At 57.7% G+C, this 26,941-nt stretch overlaps 1 protein-coding gene across 1 annotated transcript in view; it reads left to right on the forward strand.

The window, feature by feature from the left end:
- KAZN (kazrin, periplakin interacting protein) overlaps window positions 1-26,941 on the forward strand; it is a 799,879-nt gene that overhangs the window by 704,817 nt on the left and 68,121 nt on the right. Inside the window, 1 exon segment of the mRNA XM_080654832.1 lies at window positions 10,047-10,238. Coding sequence (XP_080510958.1) covers window positions 10,047-10,238 — 192 coding nt within the window.

Genomic DNA, 26,941 nt, shown 5'->3' on the forward strand with positions numbered 1-26,941 from the left:
CCAGGCGAGGGATCACCTGAATCTAGTCTTCGTCTCACTGGTGCTCCCCTCTCAGGGGCAAGGTGGCCGCCAGCAGCTCCTGGTTCAGAGGCTGACTCCGATTGGACTGACTTGGGTCATGCCCCCCCCCCCCCCCCCCCGCCCCGAACCAATCACAGTGGCCAGGGCAACTCAGTGCTCAGATTGGCCAGGCAGGATCACATTTCTACCCCTAAACCAGGGGCCTTAAGAGTGGATGGGGGGTGCTATGTCAAAAAGACAGGGGGCTTGGAGGTGAGCTGGACAGAAACATCTGCTGCCCCATCGAGGGGATGATAAAGAGGAACTTCAAAAAGGTCGGATGAGCCAGCTGGTGTGGCTCAGTGGTTGAGCATCAACCTATGAACCAGGAGGTCATAGTTCGATTCCTGGTCAGGGCACATGCCCAGGTTGCAGGCTCAATCCCTGGTATGGGGCGTGCAGGAGGCAGCCGATCAATGATTCTCTCTCAACATGGATGTTTTTATTTCTCTCTCCCTCTCGCTTCCTCTCTGAAGTCAATACAAATATATTAAAAAATAAAAAAAAGGTGGGACGAGCCAGCAGCCCAGAGGAACAGTGGCTTTGAGGCTCAGAGGGACTCTCTGAGGTGCTTCCTTGCACCAACAGGGGGTCCTAGGACAGCTGCCCTCAGCCCACTGGACACCAGGAACTGGCCTCGGCTCGCTGCTTCTGAGTCCAGGGAACTGTGTTCAGTGCAGGCCCTGGGAGAGGCCATCCCTTTCCTCTCCCATCCTTTCTGCCCAGCCCCTAGATAGGAGTGGGCTCCTCAGTCATCAAGGAGGCCTGAGCGTTGGGCTTGGGACCAAGCTGTAATTGCTGCCCCTGTCCCTTGGGGACGCAGCCACCCAGGTGACAGGAGAGCACCTGTGTCTCCCACAGCCAGACGATGTATTTTGAGTTTTACACCAGCCCACCCCCCCACCCCCACCCCCCGTTCCCCCCCTGCCCCCCCCCCCCCCGGAGCTAGAATCACCTGCTGATTGATCTTTGCAGACCGCCAAGGACAGTGGGTCGGTGCTATGGTGGCATCAAGCCACAGGCCCAGAAAGGCCGCCAGTGGCCAGTGGCTGTCCTGAGCTTGCAGAGCAGGGGCGCAGGAGGGCCTCGAGGGACAAACTGGCACTTTATAGGGACCACCCTCTGCAGCTCTGGTCCTCGAGTTGAGTTCCTGAGAACTAGGGAGCTGTGTGCTGGAGGTTTGCGATTCCTCCATGTTTCTGGGGGTCTCTGCATTTAAATCTGTGACCGGCACTCTCCCAAGGGTGGGGGCTCGGGTGTCCATCTCCAGCACCTGGCCCGCGTTCAGGGCTTGGACAGGGGGATGAGACCCCTGTCCCTGGAGAGCAGCGGGGTCCTGGGACTCGGAGCTGGGTGGACACAGCTCTCCTGTGGGAACTGTGGGGCCCAAGGCGGCCTGGCTAAAAGGTGTGTTCGTAGGCTGGCAGCTGTGCTGGAACGGCCTCTGCAGCGAAGACGGTTACACAACGGCCGAAGGGGAAAACGATGACTTGTAAAACACGAGCAGAGACAAAGGCTGCATCACCTGGTACCCGCGATGCCCACCCCCACCCACCTGCAGGAGGGACCGCCAGGCACTGGCCTGGGAGCGGCCCTCGGGTCCACACCTGGGGGGAGTAGCCAGGCGTACTTGAGAATCGCCTGTATTTGGTGAATACTGTATCCCTTCCCATCACCTCCCAGGCTCTAGGTGTCAGGGTCAGGTGACAAAGGCCCAGAGAACAGGTACTCTCCAGGAAACCAACCTTACCTGCTTGCTGCTGGGCCCATCTCTGGCCTCGTGGGTCTGTTTCCACTCCGAGTAGGGACCGGGAGAGACTGTGGGGAACAGGACAGAGGTGGTCCAAGAGGTCTGTTTTCAGCTCCCCGAGCAGGGACCAGGCCGGAGGGGGCACCTGCGCAGAAGGAAGTGATGCCAGGGCTCGCCTCACCCCGTCCCAGGGTGGCCGACGGAGGCTGCTCTTCCAGGCTGAGGTTCCCAGGTTTCTCTGTCCACAGGCAAACCATTGCATTCAAGGCCAGCCTGAACGCCCCTGTGACGGCTCCTGTCGCTTACAGAGCTTCGAGGGCCCGCCGGGGCTGGAACCCAGGCCACGTTGCTGTTCCTGATCCCAGCACTCCCGGCCCCGACAGATGTGTGCTTACACATGACAGGCAGCCAGGGACAGTCACCCCGGGCCTGCACCCACGACCTCACGCAGCCTGGCCTGCACGGAGAGTCCCCCGTGTGCCCCTCCTGCCTGCAACCTCTGGGCCTGTTTCTGTCCTCGTGGGTCTGCCTCCGCTCATAGTGGGGGCTGGGGCGGGACGGGAGAGACTGGGTGGGGAACGGGACAGAGGTGCTGGCTCAGCCTCCGCCGTCATTTAATCCCCGCTCCAGGGTCTCCTGGGTCGGAGTCCCAAGGTCAGGGCTCTGAGGTTGTTGAAGGCGGGCCTTCCTTCAGAGCACCCGCAAGGTTTGCCCTTTTCTGTAACGATGATCACGACAAACTACATTTGACCCCCATCTAGAACCTTCCGCAGCATTCCCACTTAGACAGTTGCTTTATGTTTATGCTTACCACAGGCCGTGGGGACTGGTCTTGGCTCCATTTTCAGATAAACTCAGGGGTCACTTGTCCAAGGGTCAGATAGCTGGGATGGGGGGCGGGGGCGGGGGGAGCCAGGAGCGAGTCCAGGCTGGCTGACCCCAGGCCTGCCGGTCTCCCTCTACCGCTCTGGGCACCAACCGCTCTGGCATGTCTGCCAAGAGCCCGGCACTGGGCTGAGCTCTGGGTGTCTGGTGTGAGTGGGGGGCATGCCTGCTTCCTCACCCCATCACCCACCCCCAGCCCCTGTAAGTGATACAGTGCCGGGGATAAGACTGTGGGTGCTGGAGCAAGACCGCCCAGTTCAGACCCTGGCTCTGCTCTTGACTCTGCGTGACCTTGGTCAAGTCACCTAACTCCTGTGCCTCAACTTCCCTGTCTGTAAAATGGGGTGATGATACTAGGACCTACTTCGTGGGGTTATTGTGAGGATTAAACTAGTTAAGGCATGTAAACTATTTACAGCAGAGTCAGGCGCACATAGTGTGTGCTTAGTAAAGGGGCAGTTGTCACTGTGACACACAGTAATTATAAGATTACTAGATGCCCGGTGCACAACATTAGTGCACTGGGGGGTGGGGGAGGTCCCTTAGCCTGGGCTGCACCCTTTCTCAGTCCAGGGCCCCTCAGGAGATGTCCGCCTTCCAGCTTAGGCCCCGCTCATAGCGACCGGTCGTTCTGTCGTTGGGTTGATTTGCATATTAGGGTTTTATTATGTAGTATTATTCTTGAGACCTTGGCTGTGGAAGGCTAGGCTTACATACCTACAGCTCACCAGAAGGCCTTAGGAGACTCTGGGTCCCCCGTTTCCTTGTTCAGGCCATTCTCGGGGGTGCCCTACAGTCACAAAAAGCAGCTGTCTTCCCTTTTCTCCTGCCCCTGCCCTCATGAGCTCACAAATACTCAGCCTGGAAAAGGCCTGTCCCACACAGAGGCCTCTTCCCCAAGCCAGGAGCAGTCGCCTTCCTGGTGCGCTGTGTTGATTCCTCCACCGTCCCCACTTCCTCCTCCTCCCGCTCCCCGGATTCCACAGCTGAGCTGGCCACAGGACAGACCCACAGGGGCTGCTGGCCCTTAGCAGCCGGCTGCACTTGGACGCAGAATCAGCAGGGTCATCAAAGGCTCTCCTCTGCCAGGCAGCCCTGCCCAGCCGGTGCTGCTCCAGGTCTCGGTGCTGCTCCAGGTCTGGTGCAGGCACAGGGCTGAGTCATGCTGTCCTGGCCCCAGGCTCTGGTCTCCCTGCTAGGCCTGTTTTTGCCCTGTGCATATTGCCTCCTTGTTACAAAGTGGCTGCTGCAGCTCCAGCCCGAGTCTACTTTCCAGGCAGGAAGGCGGAGAAGAGGCAAAGCCCTCTCTCTCTCTCTCTCTCTCTCTCTCTCTCTCTCTCTCCCCCTCCCTCCCTCCCCCTCTCCCTCTCCCTCTCCCTCCCCCTCTCCCTCTCCCTCTCCCTCTCCCTCTCCCTCTCCCTCTCCCTCTCCCTCCCCCTCCCTCCCTCCCTCCCTCCCCCTCCCCCTCCCCCTCCCCCTCCCCCTCACCTTCTCCCTCTCCCTCTCTCTCAAAGCCCTTTTTTCTTCAAGGGTAAACCTCCTTGGAGTCTTTGTCCTATACCTCAACGGCCAGAACTGGATCACATGGACAACCCTCATTGCAAGGGAGGTGGATAAATAGCATTTTTAAGCACTAGGTCAGTGGTCGGCAAACTCATTAGTCAACAGAGCCAAATATCTACAGTACAACGATTGGAATTTCTTTGGAGAGCCAAAATTTTTAAACGTAAACTTCTTCTAACGCCACTTCTTCAAAATAGACTCGCCCAGGCCGTGGTATTTTGTGGAAGAGCCACACTCAAGGGGCCAAAGAGCCACATGTGGCTCGCGAGCCTCAGTTTGCCGACCCCTGCACTAGGTACTCATTGCTCTTGCAAACCAAAAGAGATGTGTAAGAAGGGAAGGGTCCCAGCTCCTTCCCCACCCTGAGTGGGTGTGCCACACCCCCTTACCCTAGGGGGGAGGCCCCTGGGCTCCCACAGCATGGCCTGCCTGCAGGTAAGGCCACCCCAGGGCATAACCGCTGGTAACTGGCAGCTCCTCCTGGGGCAGGAGAGCCACGCTGCCTGCCCGGCAACACTCACCTGCAGTTTCCGTGGCCCTGGGGGTCCTGCTGAGTCCGTGGCTTTTTTGATGACACCCACCCCCTTTCACCACGAACCGCCCCGCTCCAGGTGTGAGGCCACGGTGGTTGCCCAGAAACTGCAGAAAGGTACACAATGGATCTTTCCATTTTCTGTCCTTGGACAAAGGCCAGAATGACTCCTTCAGAGTTGGCGGCCTCTTCCTCAGCAGCTGTCGCCTGAGCTAAGGGCTGCCTCCTGTCTGGGTGTCTGTGGGGCCGGCGGCACCAGGCATAATGCGCACCGCTTGCTTCCTTCAGCATCTCATGCCTGTGGACCAGCACCGGCCAGGAGAGCTCTGTGCAGGGACGGCAGCGGTCTCTCTGTGCACTTGAAATGTGGCTGGTGCCACAGAGGAACTGAGTTGTTCATTTTAATTGATTTACATTGAAGTAGCCACGTGTGGCCCGGGGCTGTCTCACGGAGCAGTGCAGTCATAGACTCGAGCCAGGACCCTCTTGCTGCCAACGGGGGAAATGCATCATTGATAACATTCATCTGATTCATAAAGAGCGGGCCCCTCTAAGGGGCTGGTAATGTGAAGGGCCGGAGTGGAACAGGAACTTGGCCCTGGTCACAGCGCGAGGTAGCCATCCCCCTGCGGCAGAAACCCAAGCCTTCAACTCCGGCTTCCTCATCGTTTCCGAGGAATGTCCGCGCTCCCCTCTGCAGGGGGCAGGGGTGTGGGTATGATGGGCACCAACAGTGCTCACTGGGCTGAACGCATGTAAGTGTGTTGCACGTCTCATGTATTCCCATCAGCTTCGTTTTACAGGGGAGGCAACAGAGGCCCAGAAGGTGAAGTGTCTGTCCCCGGTCCGGAGCCCATAAACGCCCGGCTGGGGTCCTGCGAGGCTCCGTGATTGCAGTCCCAGAGTGTCCCCCATCTCTGACCCGGGAGGTCCAGGCGTGTGCAATGTGGGCTCACACACCCGGTGGGGGCAGGTGCGGTGCAGGGAATAAGCCGCCACAAACCTCTCTCTCCGTGGAGTTGTTTTTCCAGCCTCGTCTCCTGAGAGGTGGCTCCTGCAGGTGCCACACCTGGTGTCCCGCCTCCTGCTTAGTCAGGGCCCCACTTGAGGGGCGGGGTCTCTGCCAGGTGCACCTGTTGGAAGGGTGAGCACAGGAGGAACCCGCCTTTGCCCGGTAGCCCAGGAGAAGGGCACGGGCCCCATCTTGCTCTCCGCTCTCTCCTGCGCCTTCACCCCGTCTCCCGGAGGTGCCGGGCCACGCCCTTCCTGTGATCACCCAGTAGTTGTCCCCGAATCCCGTGGGGTGCAAGTAGGGTTACTGGATAAAACAGCACACCCGGCTGAATTTGAATTTCAGACAAACAACAAATAAATTGTCAGTGTGACTGTGTCCGTGTGTTTTTAGGACACACTTATACTGAAAATTATTTATGTAGCTGAAATTAAAGTTTAATTGTGCATCTGGGTTTTTCTGTTTGTTTAGCTTTGCTTCACATTGTTTGCTAATCTGGCAAGCCTAAACGGGTGGCACCATCCCCATGTGCTGTACATGACAGCCAAGATCCGGAGAAGTGGTGGGGGGCGGGGGCGGGGGCGGGGGCGGGGGGGGCGGGGTCGCAGGGTCATGCTAAGGTCCTAGCCAGGACTGGATTGGTCTCGGTCTCCAGGTCTCTTGGACGCCTCTGCTGTCTACGGAAACACAGTTGAGACCTCACTGGCTTCCCCCGGGCAGTTTGAGGAAGGCCGGAAGTCACACTTCTAAAGAAAATGTCAGAACAAACCTGTCTTGTACCTGCCCGGATACGTTAGCCGTCACTCACCCCTCACTGTGAAATAGACATTTGGCGACCATTGGGTCGGAACAGGCCCTGGCGGCATGGGCAACCGGGGAGACATGATGAAGGAGAGTGTCTTAGTCCATCCGGGCTGCTATACCTAAAACACCAGGGCTGGGTGCTTATAAACAACAACACCGTGCTGCTTAAAGTTCTGGAGGCCGGAGTTCAAGTTCTTGGCACTGGCAGATTCTGTGTCTGGTTTACAGACCGCTGGCTTTTTGCTGTGTCCTGGCGTGTTGAAAGGGGCGAGGGTGCTCTCTGGAGTCTCTTAGAAGGGCACTGATTCTATTCCTGAGAGCTCCAACCTCATGACTTAATCACTCCCCTCCCCCCGCCCCCCAGAGGCCCCACCTGCAAGTACACATGGAGGATCAGCTTTCAGCCTATAAATTTTGAGGAGACAGAACAGTAATGCAAGTTCCAAAGTCTTAGATCAGCCGTGGGCAAACTATGGCCCGCGGGCTGGATCCAGCCCGTTCGGCTGTTCTATCCGGCCCGCGGAGCCAAAAGAGCGGAGGGTTCTCTTGCTCTCCCCTCCGCTCCTTTACTTTGAATTTATATTAGTTCACACAAACACTCCATCCATGCTTTTGTTCCGGCCCTCCGGTCCAGTTTAAGAACCCATTGTGGCCCTCGAGTCAAAAAGTTTGCCCACCCCTGTTTAGATACTGCTGGAGATGATGAGCCAGGGCTGGCGTACAGAGGAGTGGTAAGGGTTAAGACCTTTTATAATCTGACCCCACTGTACCTCTCCAAGCTTCCTCCTGTTCTTTCTCACTTTGTACCCTTCATGGATCACGCGGGGACCTCTGGCTCTCCAGCCCCTTTGCCTTGGTTCCTGCTGTTGCGTCTGCTCACCACCCTCCCCGACCCATCTTCCAAGTCCCATCTCAAATGTCCTTGTGCCCTGAGCAGGTACAGCCCCCCCCTTTGTATTCTGCTCACTTATGTGAACTCATTCTACTCACCGGAGGCTCGAGGCCCAGGGTGTTCCCCGCTCCTTTCTGGACACCCTGTGCCAGGCCTGCAGTGTTGACGGCCCACAAATGCTTGCTGGAATAAGGGCAGGGGAGGAGCCCCCAAAGCAAACCTCTTACTTTGCAGTTTTGCTGAGAGACTTGGACAGTTCCCAGTCCGCACTCGAGTCGATGTCAGGGCAGCCGGACCTTCCCTTGCAGATGGCCTGCCTCGCGGGGTGCTGTATTGGGGTCTGGGAGTGCTAGCCGGAGGGCAGGCCCTGTCTGTGCCATTCACTTGGAGTCCCCAGTGGCTAGAGCAGCACCTGGCCTGTGGCAGTGCCGATAGACTCTAGCTGGGCGGGGGGGAGGAGGGGGGATGAATGGTCATGTGTCAGCACACATTGTTGGGGCTCGTGGGACCCCGTAGTGAAGGGTACGGCCAGGCCCGCTCTAGGGAGCTGCACCCACCGGGCACGCGGATGGCAAACAAGTGGGCCTCCTTCATAATGAGGGGTTTGTGCAGGTTGTCAGTGTTGGACAGCAGGCAGGGGTGACAGTGGGGCTGACACCAGCTGACAGGAAGGCAGGAAGCGCTTCTGGCCGCCGTGAGTCTGGCACCTCTGGGGCTGAAAGACCCTGTGGCCTTGGGGAGGCTGTCCAAGGAGCCGGGCAGCCAGGGAGGGCTTCAGCCGAGGGGTCGGGGGACGTGCTCTGCGTTACAGGGGCCCCAGGCTTCTGTGGGGGGTGGAAGGGGTTCAGGAGGCGCTGGGAGGGCAGGGAGGCCTGGCTCGCACAAGCAGCTGGACCCAGGTGGCCTCGGAGGAAGTGGTAAGGGGGACATGGGAACGGGGCCGGGATCCAAACCACCTTTTCCCAAGGCCTCTGGTGGTGGGGGCCACCTGTCCTCAAGGCCTCAGCTCTGCCCCCCTCAGCCTGTCCCTCGCCCCCAGACCTGGCTCCGCCTCCAGGCCCAGGATCCCCGATACTGAGAGCTCCCTGAGGGCCGAGCCCCTGCAGGAGGGCTTCCTCCTGGTCTCCTTGGAGCCACACCACCCGATGGGGGCTGGACCCATTTTACAGATGGGGTGTCTGAGGCTCAGAGGGGGAGGGACCTGCTCGTGACCACGTGTCTGGCCAGTGGGGGAGCCAGGCCAGAGGCCCAGGAACATGAAAACTGTGTCATAGGCGGGGACTGCACCCCGACCCCCTGGCAGTGAGACGGGCTGGTGAGAGACACCCCTCCGAGGGGGTGCTGGGGCCTGCCTCATGGTGAGGAGGCGCCCCAGGAAGAAAGGGAAAGGGTGCTCCAGGTGCTGAGAGCGTTTGGCATGTTGTAGAGCGAGGGCCAGGGTGGCGGAGGCTGGGGAAGGGGACAGCGATGGTTGAGTGCGGCGTGGTGTAGGCGGAGGCTAGGTTCCCGGGCCTGCTACAGGGCCAGAACCTCCTTTAGTCCGTGAGGTGAGCCTTGTGGCCACGTGTGTGCGCTCTGTTACGGGTTAGTGTTGCCGAGGTGTGTGCCGGCCAGTGTGGCTGCTTACCCTGCGTGCAGCACCCCGCAGCGTGGTGTCTCTGGCTCAGGGCAGCAGACCGCGTGTGGGTGTCGGTCGGCCCGCAGGCCTGAGCCGGCTTAGGGCTCCTGCGGGACGAAGGTGCACCTGGGACCTTCCCAGCTCCAGCCGAGGGATGCTGCGCTCCTTGGTCTCGTTCGGGGCAGTCGGCCTGTAGGGTTGGGTTTCGGTGCCACAGACCCTCCGGGCACGGTGTTGCTGTGGGTCCTGCTCCTAAGAACCCGCTTTCCTGCACCGCAGGTGTGAGTGCCCGCGTCCTGTTTCTTCGGGGCTCCTGATGGCGAGGTGTTTTATGAGACGTGTTGCGTGAGCCTTTTTAGGGCGGTTTCCCGAATGTCAGGCTGGGGGCTCAGGCCCTGGAGTCGGCCAGGCCTGGGTTCAAATCCCAGCTCTGCTACCTGCTAACTGTCACCTCCTGGAGCCGTTTCATCTATGGAGCCTCAGCTTCCTAATCTGTGAGGTGGGGGCTCGGACAGTACCTACCTCGGGAGGTGTTGGTGGGATTCAGTGAGATCACGCCTCTTCAGCTCACCTGCGTGCGCTGCTGGCTCCCGCCGGGCTCAGGCCCCTCTTGCTCCTCCCTTGGAGGGGGAAGGCCGCCGGCCATTGGCATGGACGCTCTCGGTGCCATGACAGCAGCTGTGGAGCCCTAGAGAGTGCGTGGGGTGTGGGGGTCCCACCAGGAGCGCTCTGCAGGCTGGGGGTGGGCCCAGGACCGGATCCTGGTCCTTTGGAACAGGTAGTGGCTTTGGGGGTTTCTGTTTGCTCACACGGAGGAAAGGCCCAGAAGGCAGAGCAAACAGGAAGAGCCCAAGCACCTTGGAGCTGTCCCCAGAAAGAGGGGGCGGCCCGAGCAAGCGTCCCGTCCTCTAACCTGTGCCTCTCCCCTAGGGCTGCTGCGGGAAGAGGTGTCCCGGCTGCAGGAGGAAGTCCACCTGCTCCGGCAGATGAAGGAGATGCTGACGAAGGACCTGGAGGAGTCGCAGGGCGGCAAGTCGGCCGAGGTCCTCTCGGCCACGGAGCTCAGGGTGCAGCTGGCCCAGAAGGAGCAGGAGCTGGCCAGAGCCAAAGAGGCCTTGCAGGGTGAGTGACCAGGCGGCGTGGCCCCTCCTTCCCGCGCCTGGGGCTGGGGCGCAGGCCACAGGGGCTCTGGGGAACTGGGGTCCAGCCTCTGTGGGAGGAGTGACATGGAATGGGGGTCCCAGTGCCCGGACCCCCAGCCGCGGCTGCCCTGTGCCTGTTGGGGTGGAAAGCTGCCTCTTGCAGGACTGGGCACATATGTCATCCCTTCCTCCCGCTATGACCACCACTGTTCCCCATCCTGGCCCGTCATGGGGCGGCTTCCCCCGAAGCGTGTATGGCAGGTGGGTGGGCATCTTTGCTGAACCAGGTGCTGACCCAGCAGTGGGTCTCCTCTTTGCCAGCACCCTCGGGGCCTGTCGGCACCTCCCCTTCCTGGACGGTGCGCCTGTGGGCTGGGTTCTCTGGGCTGGGTTCTCTGCTGGAGGCGGGCCAGTCCCCTGCACTTCACTCACCACGGTGGCCCTCCCAGGCGGGGCTCCGTCCTCCTCTCGAGTTGCCTGGAGGTCCTTTTGAGCGGGGCAGCCTCCAGCCCTGGGCAGGTGGAGGAGTTGGGAGAGACGTGGTGTTGGTGCCCAGGTGGCCTCTTGCCAGGAGGGACCCTGACCTGTAACCAGCCGCTGCTGTAGGAATCGAGGAGACCAGTGGGCCCACGTGGTCAGCCTGCTCTCCTTGGAGCTGCCGGGATGCCAGCAGCTGCGTGCCCGTCTCTCTAGGAGCCCCTGCCACACTCTGCAGTGGGGAGGGGTCTCAAGGTGTTTCAGAAAGGGGAAGCCCTCCCCAGACAGGGCTCCATGCTCTCTGCATGCGGCACTGGGGGAGCGAGGGGTCGGGAGGGGGGTCTGCCTCGATCCTCTTGTGCTCCCCAGGTGTCTCCCTTTCTCCTGGGGAAAGACTCTCCACTTCCCAGTTACTAGAACCATAAATACTCTCCGAGGACTTTATTTTTGAAGCCAAAGCAGGTTAATTACTTAGATTGATTTCGGGCTGCTGTAGCAGAAACCCCAAAAGAGGGACTTCACGAATCTATTTGTCTCTCCTCTAACCATCTGAGGAGCCGGTGGTGGGCGTCTCTGCTCCCCAACCTGGGAGAGACCCAGGGAGAGAGCAGAATCGAGGCCCAGAGGTTCCCTCCGGCAGCACGGGTCAGGAGGCAGGCTGCGGGGACTGCTGGGCCATGGCATTTCCAGCTGGACGGCCCCCGCCCAGGCTACACGGCTAACTGGCGGAGGGGCAGGGGAGGGGAGCGGCTTTTGCTGGGCAGTTAGTGGGCTCTGTCATTGCGGGTCTCCCTGGCCAGAGGGGAGCGGTGCGCAGCAAGCACCCGCACACGGGCCAAGCAGGCTGTGCGTCCAGCACCCACCGACCGTCCCCCGGGGGCGTCTGGGAAAACGTCCTCGAGGCTGACTCCTTACCCAGATGTTTCAGCACTGAATGTGTGCGTTCTTTCAGCAAAACAAACTGCTCTTAAAGGCAGGGAGCCCCTTTTCTGCTGGGGTTGAGTTCACGCGGGGTCACTGAGACAGCGTTCTGGGTGGTCTCCTCGGGCCGTGGTGGGCAGGTGGCCTGTGTCATGGTCCAGCTGGCGCTGCATGGCCGGGAAGTGCGGTGCCAAGCACGCATGCTCTCTGTGGGCAACCTTCCAGCATCCAGGCCGATCTGCACGAGCCTCCCTCCCTCCCTCCCAGCTTCCCACTTCCCTGCCCAGGACAGGCCCAGTTCCAGCGACAGCCCCAGGAGGTGCCTCAGGCCCTGGTGGTGGGATCTGAGGTCCTCTGGCCTCGCTAAGCTTTGTTGAGAACCTGAGGAGAGTCAGGACTGTCTCAGGAAGCAGCCATCTCAACCACCTTTGCCAGGTATTTATTGCCGGGACCATAAACCTGCCCTCCCTGTCCTTGGCCAGGGAAGGAGTTCTCACCCATATCTGCCCTCAGGACCTGTGGGGAGTGGAAAAACCTCTCAGCTGTCCCCCGGGCCCAGAGGAGCTGACAGGGGAGTGAGCAGAGGCTCAGGTACCCACCCCCAGCTCCGGTGACAGACGGCTGCCCTCTCCAAACCTGGGGCAGTCGTGGTGAACTAAACGACGCGACGTCTGTGAAGGTGACGGCACCGTGCTCGCTCCTGCCGTGAGAGCTGGCTGGTAGCGGCCGGGCGGGCATTTCTTCCTGACTCTGTGCGTGGATTTCTTACCTACCACCAAAGGCCTCATCAGCGAGGGCTTGTCAGGGTTCACTGAAGGAACGCTTTATCAAGCACCTACTGTGCGCCAGCACTGTGCTCAGCGCTTGATCTGCCACTCACCCCAGTCCTGCTAGGAGGTGGGAACCCCCTTTTACAGATGGAGACACTCGAACGAGGCTCAGGGAGGTTCAGTAATTGGCCACGTTTATACAGGGCTTTCCTGGAAACTTTTCCCACTGCACCCCACACCGCGTCTTCTGCCTGGGGAAGAAGTCAGCCTGGACAAGAGAGATGGGGTAACGGGGACAGGAGGCTCTGGGATCCGATCTGGGCTTGAATCACAGCCCCTCCGCTTACTGGCTCTGTGACCTTGGGCCAATTCCTTGACCTCTCTGAACCACAGTTCCCTTACTGAGAGGAACAGTAACAATATCTGCTTTTCTTGTAATTGGGGCTCATAAAAGTAGCTACTCCAGAGGGTTGTTGTGAGGATTAAATGAGATATCAAGTGGTTGGCCCAGTGCCTGGAACCATTAGTGCAAATACTTAAGTGATTACTGCACGCGAGGGGGCTTGGCAGACCTCCTGGGATCTGCTTGGAGATGTGGTCTCCCGATTCCCACTAGGGGTGGCCCAGACCTTAGAGGCCTCGTGCCCATCTGAGCCCAGGGTGAGCCGTGTTCCTGAAAAGCAGTGCATGGGCACCTTCAGCCGTTCAGGCATCCTGCCTGGCATTCCACACAGTCTTAAATAGGATGCTTCCTCCCCAGCCACAGCACGTGGTGAGTAAATTGCAGACAGATGTGGGCAGAAGGAGGTAGGGCATGAAAAGGGATTTACATGCTCATAATGAGGAGAGCGAGAATCAATGCACCAGGCAAGTCAGCGGCAGATGTTGGGCGACACTCGTTAACAACCGGTGTCCCCGCGGCAGGAACACGCAGAGCCCCCAAAGATGCCTGGCAGGTCCCCACTGGCTGTCCCCCCGTCTTTGGTTTGGGGTTGATGAGACCCGAATTTTCCAGCACATCAGGATTAGGAACTCAGACACCCGAAATGTCAGCCCATGTTTCCAAAATCAAAGCAACAGAACGAATCTAGTTTGGGAGAATGGTATTTAGAAGGTTCCTTTGTTTCTGTGGGGATGAGTCTGGGAATGTTTGGTTTAGGATTTTGACCTCCCTGTGAGTTTTACAGGCAGACGCAATGAGTGATGGTCTAGGAAGAAGGGTGTGTGTGTGTATGTATGTATGTATGTATTACACGTATGTACATACCCAAGTCCCTGCATGACCCCAGCTTCACACATGTGGTAAGCTTGTAGCCCTGGACCCCTTGGGGTATCTGTTGATTTCCCCAAGCCCCCCTCCATCACTGATTCCTCCAGTAATCAAGGCACTACAGAAATGATGATCATGAAAATTTGCTTCTTTCCTTTTTAATTTTTATTACTATTTTTGTTGTTGTTAATCCTCACCAGAGGATATTTTCCACTGATTTTTAGAAAGAGTGAAAGGGAGGAGAGAGAGAGAGAGAGAGAGAGAGAGAGAGAGAGAGAGAGAGAGAGAGAGAGAAACCTTTATGTGAGAGAGAGACATCGATTGGTTGCCTTCTGTATGCACCCCTACCAGGGCTAGGGATTGAGCCTGCCACCGAGATACACGCCCTTGACCGGAATCGAACCTGGGACCCTTCGCTCTGTGGGCTGACGCTCTGTTCACTGAGCAAACCCACTAGGGTGCATCTTCCCTTTTTTAATCACTTAATGGCATGTTGAATGTGTTGAACATTTTCCCGTAACAATAAATACTCTTGGAAAACGTAATTTTTAATGACTACATAACATTCTACCAAATGGAGGCACCATCATTTATTTAGCCACTTCCCTATTATTGGACATTTAAGCCATTTCCACTTTTTTCTTTTCCTGTTTGCCGTTATATAACACTAGGCTAAAGATCTGTGTTTATAGATATGTTTATTTTCTCACACTTTCTGGTTTCTGGACAGTGTTATGATCTTACACAATTGAGGACCCCAAAGAGCTTTTGTTGATAGGATTCAGATCTATCATTATTTCCTATTTTAGAAATTAAAACTGAAAACATGTCTACACCGACAACAGTAGGGTGGTTGCCAGAGGACAGAGGGGGTGGGAGGGAAAGAGGGATAAATGGTGAGGCAAGGAAGCTTGACTTGGGGTGGTGAACACACAGTACAATCTGTAGATGATGCATTATAGCAGGCGCCCTCAAACTACGGCCCGCGGGCCACATGAGGCCTGCTGAGGACCTTTATCCAGCCCGCCGGGTTCCGCTGCCTGTCCTGCTTAGCAGCCGACTCGTCCCGGGCCCGCAGTGCGCATAGGAATTTGTTCATAGTTTTGGTTTTTTTTAAACTATAGTCCGGCCCTCCAACGGTCTGAGGGACAGTGAACTGGCCCCCTGTTTAAAAAGTTTGAGGACCCCTGCATTATAGAATTGTATACCTGAAGCCTACATAATTTTATTAACCAATGTGTTACCCCAATAAATTCAACTTTAAAAAAGAGAAAGCCTGTTTGAATCTTCAGTAATTTAGTGTAAAATAACCATACTAAGCCCATCACATGTTAACATAAATAACAATTATTTTTTATGAAAAATGACTATTTCCCCCCAACCAATAGATTTAAGTGAGAAAGGCAGCACTGTTTTATATTTTCACAGAAATATAAATTTTTTACAAAACTTTTTGACGTCTGACTTCGTGAAAGACTGCTGAATGCTGCTCCTGTCTGTTGCTTCAGTCACGTAACAGTGATTTGTTCCCTTGGTTGGGAATCTGGCCTCCCACACACACAGGTGGAAAAGGGAGCTTGTTAATCGCCTTCTTAGGGAATCATGGGTATTTTTCTTTGATGCCACACTAACACTCGCCAAGTGGCAGTTTCTTAGAGGTTCGCTCGCTGCACCTTGTTTTTGTGATCCATTACAGTGGCCAGAGCCATCGGTCTCATTTGCACTTTGGATGAATTTTGTACCCACACGGGGTTTCTGAGCATCTGACATGGGTCGCTTGGAAAATACTGGCTCACGGGGTGGTGCAGATCTTCCAAGTGCCGACATAGCTCATTCACGTAAGGAAAAGGCTTTAAGCTGCATGTGGGCAGGTCCTCTGCAAAAGGCAAGAGAACAGATTCTCCCAGGAGCCTCCAGGAGAACACAGCCCTGCCCACACCTTGAACTTAGCCCAGTGAGACCCATTCCGGACCCCGGCCTCCAGAGCTGTAAGATAATACAGTTGTATTGTTTTCAGCTCCTAAATCTGTGGACGTTGTTACAGCGGGAGGAGGGATCTAATAAGGGCCCCTCTTCCCTGCTCCTCACAGCCCTCAAGTCTGGCCTCCCTCAGGACTCGGCACACAGGGAGGGATGTGTGTTTCCTATCAGGCTTGTCACTGCAGGGCCGGGCCACCAGCACAGAGCCGGCCTTGTTATCTGAGCGAAGCAGATGATCCTTTCGTGTGGGAGAGAGGAGGCGATGCCCAAGTTTCTCTCTTTAGCAGAAGGAATCGGGCCCGTGGGAGCCTTTTCCCTGCCGCGGAATGAGTCACCTGCCCTAGACGGAGCTCTGGGAGGAGCGGAGCCTCATTATTTAATTTGCTCCTTCAACAAATGTTCCCTGAAAACTTACCCACGCGGGAGCCCACGCCGGGGGCTCAGATAATTCAGAGGCAGACCCGACCCAGGCCCTGCCCAGACCCCGTGACACGCCTGGAACCCACAACACATTCAGTATAAACTGGCTGAATAGTATTTTTTTTTTTATGGCCAGCCAGGCCTGTAGATAAGAATCTGCCACAGATACACCCTGCTTCGAGGGTGCAGGGCATGTCTCGGGCCCTGGGCAGGAGGGGACAGCGGTGTCTTTATGTCCCAGCAGGTGTGGCCCTGGCCTCGCTGCCTTTACAAACGTAACCAGGCCTGCAGACGGTGCCCAAGTGGGCCTGAACGGAATGATGCGTCATCAATGCTGGGAGGGTTCTGCCCACCTGCTTTCTCACACACACACCCTTGTCTCCACAGCACCACAGGGGTTTGAAAAGCAGCTTAATGTTTCCTGTGTCCCTTCCCACATTCTCATGCCATTCTCTGTCTAATTCCTTCCCCTAGGACTGAATTTATGTGCTCTTCAATAAGTCATACACACAAAACTACCTTAGGCCCCCAGATCTAGCCGGAAGGCCCTGGCGGCTGCTTTAGGGGCCCTCCCACCCCCCAAGCCAGCCACTCTGACCCACAGCCATGATGTGGAAGAATCATAGCTGGTAAATCCTAGAATTCACTGGAAGCTTCCAGAGAGTTTGAACTCTACAGACAAAACATCTTCCTAATATACTATTGACAGCTTTAAATAGTTAACAGATCCCCCTTGAAAGCTTTTTAGACTCTACATTTGATCCCGTTGGAAATAATTGAGAGTCAGGGGGAGGAAGCGTCCAGAATCTCGGCCGTTCTGTTGCAGCTGCCCTGGCACGTGTCTCCAGCAGGTGAGCTGCTTCACGTGGCCACTGGAGTCCCAAAAAGGACCACAAACTTTTTTTAAAAAATATATTTTATTGATTTTTTACAGAGAGGAAGGGAGAGGGATAGAGTTAGAAACATCAATGAGAGAGAAACATCAATCCGCTGCCTCCTGCACACCTCCTACCGGGTATGTGCCCGCAACCAAGGTACATGCCCTTGACCGGAATCGAACCCGGGACCCTTGAGTCCGCAGGCCGACGCTCTATCCACTGAGCCAAACCAGTTAGGGTGGACCACGAACTTCTTAAAAAATAATAATCATACATGTTTTCTTTGGGGGTAGTTTGAGATTTATAGAAAAGTGGCAAATCTCATCTCTCTAGTTCCCCCCATTGTCAACCTCTTAGACTACCTTGGTAAATTGTGTAAGTGCTTTTCCAGCCAGCCCCTGCGTCCTTTGCTGATGTTTCATTGGCCAGAGCAAGTCACATGCCCATGCCCAGCGGCACGGGGGCGGAGACTCTGCAAGGCGGTGGATACACAGGGAGTCGGGGTTTCTAAGCAGCAGGTAATAGGGATCCACCCCAATGAGCATTTTATATAGACTCAGATCCAAATCTTCCCTCAGGCCCGGGGTTCTGGTGGCTGACAAACCACTGCATCCCATTCTCCCTTTGCTTTTTATAGTTGTATACCTGGGTGACTCATGTCCTCTCTTCCCATCCTCACCTGGGAATTTTAACACTCGTCCTTGACTCCAGGAGTTGGAAAGGCAGCTGGTTCAGTCCCCTCACCCTTCCCGCCTTCCAGGGCCAGAATCCCTTCCCACCACCTCCCTTTATCGCTTTGGGTCTAATTCTCACTCTGTATTAATGTTCTATTTACAGTGATGTATCCTGAGAAAAATGGAAAGACTGGTCTGGTTGCATATACACGGACGCCCACCAGGACTCACCCCACACATGTGATACTTATAGCAAAGTACCTGGGGGTCTTGGTGGTATTCGTTGCTTTAGAGAAGGAGGGCGTGAATGGGAACGAGAGGAGGGGGAGGAGCGCATCTGGATTTGAAAGCACAGGGTTCTTGGGTGTCACTCAGCGGCCCCAGGATTTGTGGGTACCTTCCCAGGCTCTGGAAGTTGTGCCAGGGAATAAAGGCTTCGAGGCTGGTCTCGGTCACACAAGCCAAGAGCTTCTCTCCCTGTCCCGCCCCAACTTTACACATGGGTTCACGGAGGCCCAAGGGTGGAAGGAACTTGCCGGTACCCATGGCCCGTTGGTGATGATCCACACTCCAGCCCGTTCTGTAGGATCCTGCACTCCTAACTGTCACACCATGAAGACCAAACACCTGTCCGCTACACTGAAGTTTCTCTGAGTCCCTAAAATGCAGCTGTTGGGTAGGGGTAGGCATGCTTGGGAGGGATGGGACAGGGGCTCCCCACAACGTCCCCTCTGAGGCCAAATACTGTTCTCAGCACCCTGAGACCTGGAAGGGGCAGCAGGCACCGGAGCCAGCCAGGAGCGGGGGACCGTGTAATGGCAGGGAGGGCTGGAGGCACAATGCCTGAGTCTCTAAAGACATCTTTCTAGGTCCCGGAGCCTGCCATGGGACGAGCCGGGGCTGACTCGGGAGAAAGAGGTCCCAGGTAGTAGCGCCAGCCCTCACGGGCACCCTGGGCCTCCTGCTCTGAGCACTGTGGAGGGAGCGCCTGGCGCCGGGGCGGGAGCCTGGTAGCTCGTCCTTGGTCGTCGGAACAAAAGGCAGAAGGTTGTTTTTGCTTGCTGCCGGCGGCAGGGAGCCTTCGCAGTCCAGAAACGAGAGGGGCAGGCTTCTGAGGCTGCTCCAGGCACACTGAGCTGTCCTTCTCCGTCCCAGGTGCCAGAGTTTGTTCGTGCCGGGGTGGGGGGACACCGTGAGGCCGCATACCCCTTCACCCTTTGGGGGTGCCCAGCTTACCCCCTTCAGGATGAGATCCCGGCTTGTCCCCAGGGCCAGAGCCTTGATCCAGGGCCGAGTGTGGGCACAGGAGGTCAGGAGCGTTACTGAAAATGCACGCAAAAGCTCCCCTGAGCTACCACCGCTCGCCTCTCCGAGTGCAAAATACCAAAACCACACGATCGCGCTCTCGTAGTGTTCCCGCGGGGAGTAGCTTTCACACGGGGCGGAAAGGCAGGAGGAGATCCTAATTAGTAAAGGGATCCCTGAGCCCAGCGGAGGGAAATTGGGGAATCGCTGCACAGTCACAGGTGCATTTACCCTTGGACCCCACAGTCACGCCTCCAGGATTGCGTCAGATAAAACCTCACAACTACGAAACTCTACGCGAGGCAGCACGTATTCAAAGGCCTGAAAGGAAGGAAGGACAGGAGCCAATCTCAGCGTGTATCTAATAGATGTGTGGACAGTGCTCTTGGGGTAATAATTCCGGAGTCTTTGTGCTTTAGGGGATAGAGCTAATAAGTGAACATACGCTGTTGGGTGCCAGCTTCTCTCGTGGGCCGGCGTGTCGCTTAAAACAGCACAAATGCTTTCTTTTATAGGGTGGTTCTGGAAGTCAGAGTCCGAAATACATTTCCGGGCCAAACACGCAGGTGCGGGGCAGTGGAGAGTAACCGAGTGTGACTGGGACGTCTCGGTCCAGAAGCAGGGATGCAGACCTGGGGGTCCGAAAGGCCCAGCCAAGGACGACAGTCAGAACATCCAACACTGAAAGCAACAGATTATTAAAAGGGGGAAAGAAGGGGAAAGGTGGACGCTAGTTAATACATGCAGGATTAGTCAGAAAGTCACCAGGCAGGGACGTGATGTCATGTGGGCCCCCTGTAGGAGGCAGTGGGGACACAGCATCACCTGTGGGGTAATTGGATGGGGGCAGGGCAGCCTCGGGGTCCTTAAAACCCACCAGAGACTAAAGGAGCCTCCTCGATGGCGGCCCAGTCGGGAGCCAGGGCAGCTCTTTGCATTGTGTGACCTTGGGGTCCCGGAGCGGGGGAGGGGCGGCATTAAAGCCACAGGTGCAGTTATGGGGACAGCTGGGGACCGTACGTTCATTGCTACCATTACGGCAGTGGCAGCGCCTCCCGGAGCCCGCGAGGAGCAGGCTGTGGAGAGTGTGAGCTCCGGCAGTGTGAGTGCCAGTGCTCCGGCTCCGGCCCCGCGCTGGCAGAACGCAGGTGTGGGCGGGTTTGCTGCGCCAGTGCACACCCTGGTGCCGGCCAAGCGCCAGGAACAGGTGTGAGGCCTCCTCCGCAGATAGGAGACGTGGGTGTGATGATGTCACTTCTCTTGGTGAACGTTTTAAAGTCAAAGCAGCAAGCCCCGGAAAGTGCTGACCTGCAGCTTTTCTTGGCTGGCCTGCTCGGGGCCGGTCCGACACGTGGCGCCTCCTGGAACGGGGCTCACAGGACCTCAGAGGGATAGGGGGCCTGGCGGCGTCTGGTTGTAATGTCACTTCAGGAAAGTGGAGTTTAGCTTAGACTCGAAGTATAGGGTCGGCCGTGTGCTGGGGGTGAGGCTCTGATGGGGCCCTTTCTGGCCACTGTCTCAGAGGCTGGCACGGGGCGGGGAGGGGGGCGGACATTGGCCCCAAAGGGCTATGCCTGCACTCACCCAGCTAAGTAGCCAAGTGCACCGTGGCAGGCACTCTGCCAGGTGTCGGAAACATAGTCATTCGTTCCAGAAATATGGACTGGCCCCTGGGCGCGTGCCTGCCCGGGCGAGGTGCTGAAGGAATTGCCTCCTCCCAGCCCAGCAGTTTAGAGGGAAAGCAAGTCATAAATTAGCGCACAGACAAGAAAAAGATAAGATACAGCACATGCCATAAAGCATTAAAATGGGGCGACGGGGGAGACGGAGGGGGAGCTCCTTTGCATGCAGTGGCCAGAGAAGGCCTCCCTGGAGCAGGCACCTTGCACCCAAGGCTGATGGGAAGGGGGCAACGTGAGCCCAGCTTTCCAGGCAGGGAACAGGGAGTCACTGTGGCTCTGGAGGGTGGAGGACGGAGGGAGCTGTGGATGCGATGACGGGCAGTATCATGTGGGGCTTTGCTCACCCAGTGAGGAGTTTAGGTTTTATTATACACAAGGCGGGATGCACTGGTTTCAGGGAGGGAAGTGGCTGGATCTGAGTTGCATTTGGAAGCAGCCCTTCTGGCTCCTGCGGCGTGTGCATGGCCTGGGTGGGGGAGGCTATGGCGGCTCCTGCGGCGTGTGCATGGCCTGGGTGGGGGAGGCCATGGCAGCCCCTCAGCTCCTCGGCGTGTGCATGGCCTGGGTGGGGGAGGCCATGGCAGCCCCTCAGCTCCTCGGCGTGTGCATGGCCTGGGTGGGGGAGGCCATGGCAGCCCCTCAGCTCCTCGGCGTGTGCATGGCCTGGGTGGGGGGAGGCCATGGCAGCCCCTCAGCTCCTCGGCGTGTGCATGGCCTGGGTGGGGGGAGGCTATGGCAGCCCCTCAGCTCCTCGGCGTGTGCATGGCCTGGGTGGGGGAGGCTAGACAGCCTCCAGCAGCACAGGTTGGAGAGTCCACAGACTTGCTGGCCGATGAGATGTGGGAAAGAGAAGACGACAGCTTGCAGGAATGGGGTGTGGGCACCTGAGGCTGGGCCACTCCCCTCCAGCCTGAGGGCACTAGGGAGCCATTGCAGGCTTTAGGCAGGGAGTGATGGAATCCCACTGGGGTTTCGAAAGCTGGCCTGGGGCTGTATAGAGCGGAAACAGCTAATCCAGCCAGGAGCAGTGAGGCCTGGGCCAGGGAGGAGGGGGAAGGAGGGAGTAGGGTAGATGTAGATGTTCTCCCTTCAGGAGAAGCAGGAGCTGAAGGCAGGGCCTGTCTCCCCCTCACATTTGGCCTCAGGCCCCTGCCCAGGGATCCTGTACCATCACCCCCATCTCCTCCTCCTCCTCCTCCTCCTCCTCCTCCTCCTCCTCCTCCTGCTCCTCCTGGCTTCCTCGATGCCCCGTGAGTGGGGAAAGAATGCTCCCCTTCCTTTTGGGGACCACATTCCCAGGCAGAGTTCCCAGGGGTGCTGGGTCCGGCCCTGCCCTGCCCAGCCTCCTGGAGGGAAGTGTAATTAAAGAGGCGGCTGCACTTAGAGACATGACTCGCTGCACTCGGAATTGCTGTCCTGGGCGCTGGCTTTCCTGCTGCCGGAAAACCCAGTAACTCGGGGCTACGTGCAGTGGGATGTGGGGCTGCGTGGATCCTGTCATGGGTGTCCCTGTTCCGATCAGTACCTGTTTGGGAGCGTAGTTCACAAGGGCCACCCTTGGCCTTGAAACGGGGGGTGGGGGGCACCGTTCTCCCTGAGCAGCAGAAGGAGCCGAGTTTCCCGGAAAGCGGAAGCATGGGCCTTGCACACTTAACCATAGAGAGTGGCCGCCAGGAAGGACAACTGCCTGGGCAGAAGGGAGGGGCTGGGAGAGAGGGTGGTGTGTCTCCAAGTGAGCCCTGAGCGCCATGCAGTGCCTTCGGGTGCATTCCTGCCATGGGGTGTGACCCTCCCTGTCGGTCCTGCTTGACCGCCCCGGGAACCCTCTACCCCAGCAGCCCATGTGACTTTTCCAGGGGGTTCCCTGCAGAGTCTGGCTGACGCCACGGCTCCCGTTCCAATCCCATTAGACCAGGAGCGCAGGGGACAGGCTGCCTGGGCTGAAGGGGCGGGGGGGGGGAGTCTTTTCCCCAGCTCTGACCCTGCCCCGCTCCTTGTGTCCTGCCTTCAACATTGTGTGCCAGACGCTCTCTTTCCGGAAGTCCTCTCCTGCCCAGCCCACGCGCCCGTGGGCATCCCGGGCCAATCACCTGTTTTATTTACCTGCCTTCATTCCAAGCCCTAAAACGGGTGACTCACAGGTATGTTTCCTTGAGCCTGCGTGCCGCTTGTTTAATTTTTGCATTTGTTGCCATCGTTAAGTCGGAAGCTATTCACAGTGTGGATTTTTACCTTCTTCTAGAAAGCAAGCAGGTCTGCCCAGCTGGCATGGCTCAGTGGTCGAACGTTGACCTGTGAACCAGGAGGCCGCGGTTCGATTCCTCGTCAGGGCACATGCCCAGGTTGCAGGCCTGATCCCCGGTGTGGGGCATGCAGGAGGCAGCTGATCAATGATTTCTCTATCATCATTGATGTGTCCATCTCTCTCCCCCTCTCCCTTCCTCTCTGAAATCAATAAAAAATATATTAAAAAACAAACAACAGAAAACAAGCAGGTCTGGCCACCCTGGACTGCCTGCCTCCTGCAGCCCTGCCCGCCCCGCCCAGCCCTCGCCAGGCTCACGCAGGCGCTCACACCTCCTGCAGCGGGTCTGAGACCCCGTGTCAGTCTCCAATCCCTTTCTGACAGCAGAACGGGCTCAGCTCTGGGTTTTGCTCCTCGGTGTCCAGCACATTGACTTGAGGTCACTGGGCAGCCTTTTCTCCCCCTTTCCTTCGAACCCTCCCCCCGTTCTTCCCCTCCATCCCTCTCTCTCCCGTGCACCTCCCTGCGCCCAGACCAGCAAGTGCAGTGACTTACCCCCTCCTTCTGCGGCCTGGGTCCCTTCTCTGGTGGCTGGATATGAACACACTGGGTGTGTGGCTGAGTCAGGGCCTGGCCCACGTCGGGTGCCCCACGAGTGGAGAGTGCATGAACAAAATACTGAGAAAGCTCCCAGGTCCTCTCCTGGCCTCCCCTCTGAGGTTCAGGGAGAGACCAGGCCACCTTGGGGTGGGGAGAAGTAGCAAGAGGCTTCGTAGTCAGCGCCCTTCCTCCCCCCGCCTCTCCAGGGGCCCGCAGATCAGCCAGGTCTGGGAGTTCCCTCTGAGCCAGCTTGTGGCCCAGGCAGCTTTGCCTCCCGCCGGCTTCTCCCAGTCCCTGGAGGAAGGGCTGATCTTCCCAAAGAGATGCCACTTGCAGGAAGAAGGTATTCATCGTGGGAAGCTTTGGGCCCTGGGACCCTTGCCCCTTGTGGCACCCCAAGACCCTGCATGTGGGGTGCTGGGGGAGAGGTGCATGGGCGCCCACCTCCCTGGCAGCCACACTGCCCTTTCTGTTCCTCAGATAACCAAGGCTGTTCATTAGGGGGAGGGAGCTTTGCTGATCTCTAACCCGGAATGTTCTCTCTCAGCATTCTGCGCTGTGCCCCACCCCCTGCCCCTCCAGGTAGTCTCCATGGCAGCCTTACACGCTTCCCTCTCTGTCTCGCACATTTCAGTCTTTATTTTCTGTATCTGGGCTCCTAGTCATTTGCTGTCAGTTGCAGGACAGCAGAGAATCACACCTGGCTCGCTCCTGCTCTGTCCCTGCCAGCCAGCACGCGGTGGCAATGCCGTGGCTTCCCATGAGCTGTGCTGGCAGAATGAATGGGTGACCAGACGGATGCCCACCTGGATGCCCCTGAGGACGTGAGACCAGGGACCTGGGCCGGGAGTTGGCAGCAGAGCCCGCAGCCTCATGGGCTCACCAGGACCCTGGGCACCCGGGGTCCACTGGGGCCTCGCAGAACCAAGGCAGCAGGCAGGCCTCTCCAGTCCCAGCTCAGCCCTTGGTTGCTGTGTGTCTTTGGGCAAGTTACTTAACCTCTCTCCGCTCCAGCCTCCTCATCCATGAACTGGGGGTGGAGCCTTCCACCTCGTGGGGCTCAGGAATGAGCTTGTGTGTGTGAGGCGTTTGGGAGGTGGCTGTCCGGAGTGGACCTGATTTTAGGGGTGTGGTTTGGAATGAGGCAGCTCGGAAGTAGCCATGTGGGTCTGTGCTCAGGAACGAGGTGGGGCTGGCATGCCCTCTGACACGTGTACCCTGGCCGCCTCCGCTCGCCCAGAGGCTCCTCTGCCAGCTTGGTTGGCCTGCGTGGGCTGCGGGTTATCTGTGGGGTGGGGGGCCTGGGCCCTCTTCTCCCTCCCTCTGCGTCAGCTCAAAGTTAAGTAAGGATGTGCTGACTTCTGGGAAATAGCCAGAGAGAGCACCCCCACCCCCCCCTACCCCGCCCCAGGACAGAGAAGTAGTGGGTGGAGACTCTGGAAGGTCAGCGTGGCCGGAAGTCCAACCTCGGAGTGTGGCACTGTTCCAGCCCCAACACTCCACCTGAATGAGCGCATTAAATCCTCACAACATGCAGCAGGTGCTGTTATTGGCTCCACTTTACAGATGAGGAAACTGAGGCACAGAGAGGTGAACATCCCCCGCTTAGTAGATTCAGACCCAGGCTATTGGGCTCAAGGACTCATATTTTCTTTTTTTTCTTTTTTATATAATTTTATTGACTTCAGGGAAAGAGAGAGGGGGAGAGAGAATCATTGATCAGCTGCCTCCTGCACGCCCCCCACTGAGGATCAAGCTCGCAACCCTGGGCACGTGCCCTGACCAGAAATTGAACCGTGACCTCCAGGTTCATTGGCTGACACTCAACCACTGAGCCGAGTGGCTGGGCCGAGGACTTGCACTTTGAGCCACCGTGCGATCCTGCTGGAACAGCGGATGGCAAATGTTGGCCAAGTTGGTGTGTTAAACCTGGCGGTAGCTGCCCTGGCCGGGTGGCTCAGTTGTTTGGACCATTGGTCCTTATACCAAAAGGTCACAGGTTTGATTCCCAGTCAGAGCACATACCTAGGTTGTGGGTTTGATCCCCAGTTGGGGTTTGTATGGGAGGCAGCCAATCGATGTTTCTCTCTCTCTTCCCCCCCACCCTTTCTCTCTCTCTATTAAAAAAAAAATCTATAGAAAGACCTGGCAGTGGTTTGGGGGAAAGGGAAGGGACACTGGTCTTAGAGGCAGGGCAGCCTGGTTGGAATCCCAGGTCTCACTGCTGTGTGACGTTGGACAAGTCACGTCCCTTTCCCTGAGCTTCCACTGAACCAGGAGGACCGACAGGACAGGGACATGAGAAGACCTCCTTCGCAGGGCTGTTTGGAGGACATGAGGAGGGTGGCATGTCAAACCCTGGCCCCCAGAGCGCCCCACAAGTGTTTGTTTACTCTCTTTCTCACCGTTTCCTCCCCCCTGTGCCTTCTGCCCCAGGCACTGGCCCCCGTCCAGAGCCTGACCTTGGCCGTGAGCGAGTTCCGAGAGGACTTCGGAAATGGCTCTGGCTGCTCCGGTGCCCCGATCCGCTCGCAGATCAGCGTCCCGGCGTCCCTGGCCAGGCCTTTCATGTTGTTGCTGTATTTCACACGGGCTCCGGTGTTTGTTTAGCAATGGGCTGGTATTTTTAGAACTTAAAAGCCTTTCTGCTCTTCGAGGAATGAGCCTGTGGCTGTGGCCCCACCTGGAGCCAGGCCTGGACTGGAGGCGTGTGGGCACTGAGCCCGGGGTCTCCCCACCCCACGCCGTGCTCCCCCTGGGTCTTTCCGATGGATTTAGGACGCCCTCAGTCTGCCTTGTCCAGCTCGACTCCTTCCTGCCTGCCCTCGGCCCTGGCGTTGTGCTCGGCTGTGAATAATGACTCGCAAAGATGCCCGTAGTCCAGTCCCTGGACCCTGCGAATAGGCCACCTCGTCTGGCAGAGGGACTCTGCAGATGGGATTAAGTTAAGCAGGTGATCCTGGGTTACCTGGGTGGGCCCTCGTAAGAGGGGGGCTGGAGGGTCAGAGAGAGAAGATGTGATGCCGGCAGCACAAGTTCAGGGTCAGAGACAGAGGTGTGCAGGCCCTACCCTGCTGGGTTTGAAGGAGGAGGAAGGGGCCACAGGCCAAGGAATGCAGGCAGCCTCCAGGGCTGGAAAAGGCAGGGACAGGGACTCCCCCCAGGAGCCCCCCGAGGGAGCACAGCCCTGCCTACACGTGGATTTGGGCCCAGGAAACCTACCTCGGACTCCGACCTCCAGAACTAGAAGAGAGTAAATATGTGTTGTGTTCAGCCAGAGTCATTTGTTACAGCAGCCACAGGACCCTAATGTGCAGCCCGGAGCCCTCCTGCCTGCTTGGAGCGCCTCACTTCAAGCCAGGGCTACGGGGTGTCGTGCGGGAGCCAGTACCACCCGTGTTCACACCCCGCTCAGCCACCTCACCCTCCGAGCCCCCAGCAGTGAATCTGCACCAGGCGCA

Source organism: Plecotus auritus, assembly GCF_963455305.1.
Source record: "Plecotus auritus genome assembly, chromosome: 2".
In the NCBI taxonomy this organism is placed as follows: domain Eukaryota; kingdom Metazoa; phylum Chordata; class Mammalia; order Chiroptera; family Vespertilionidae; genus Plecotus; species Plecotus auritus.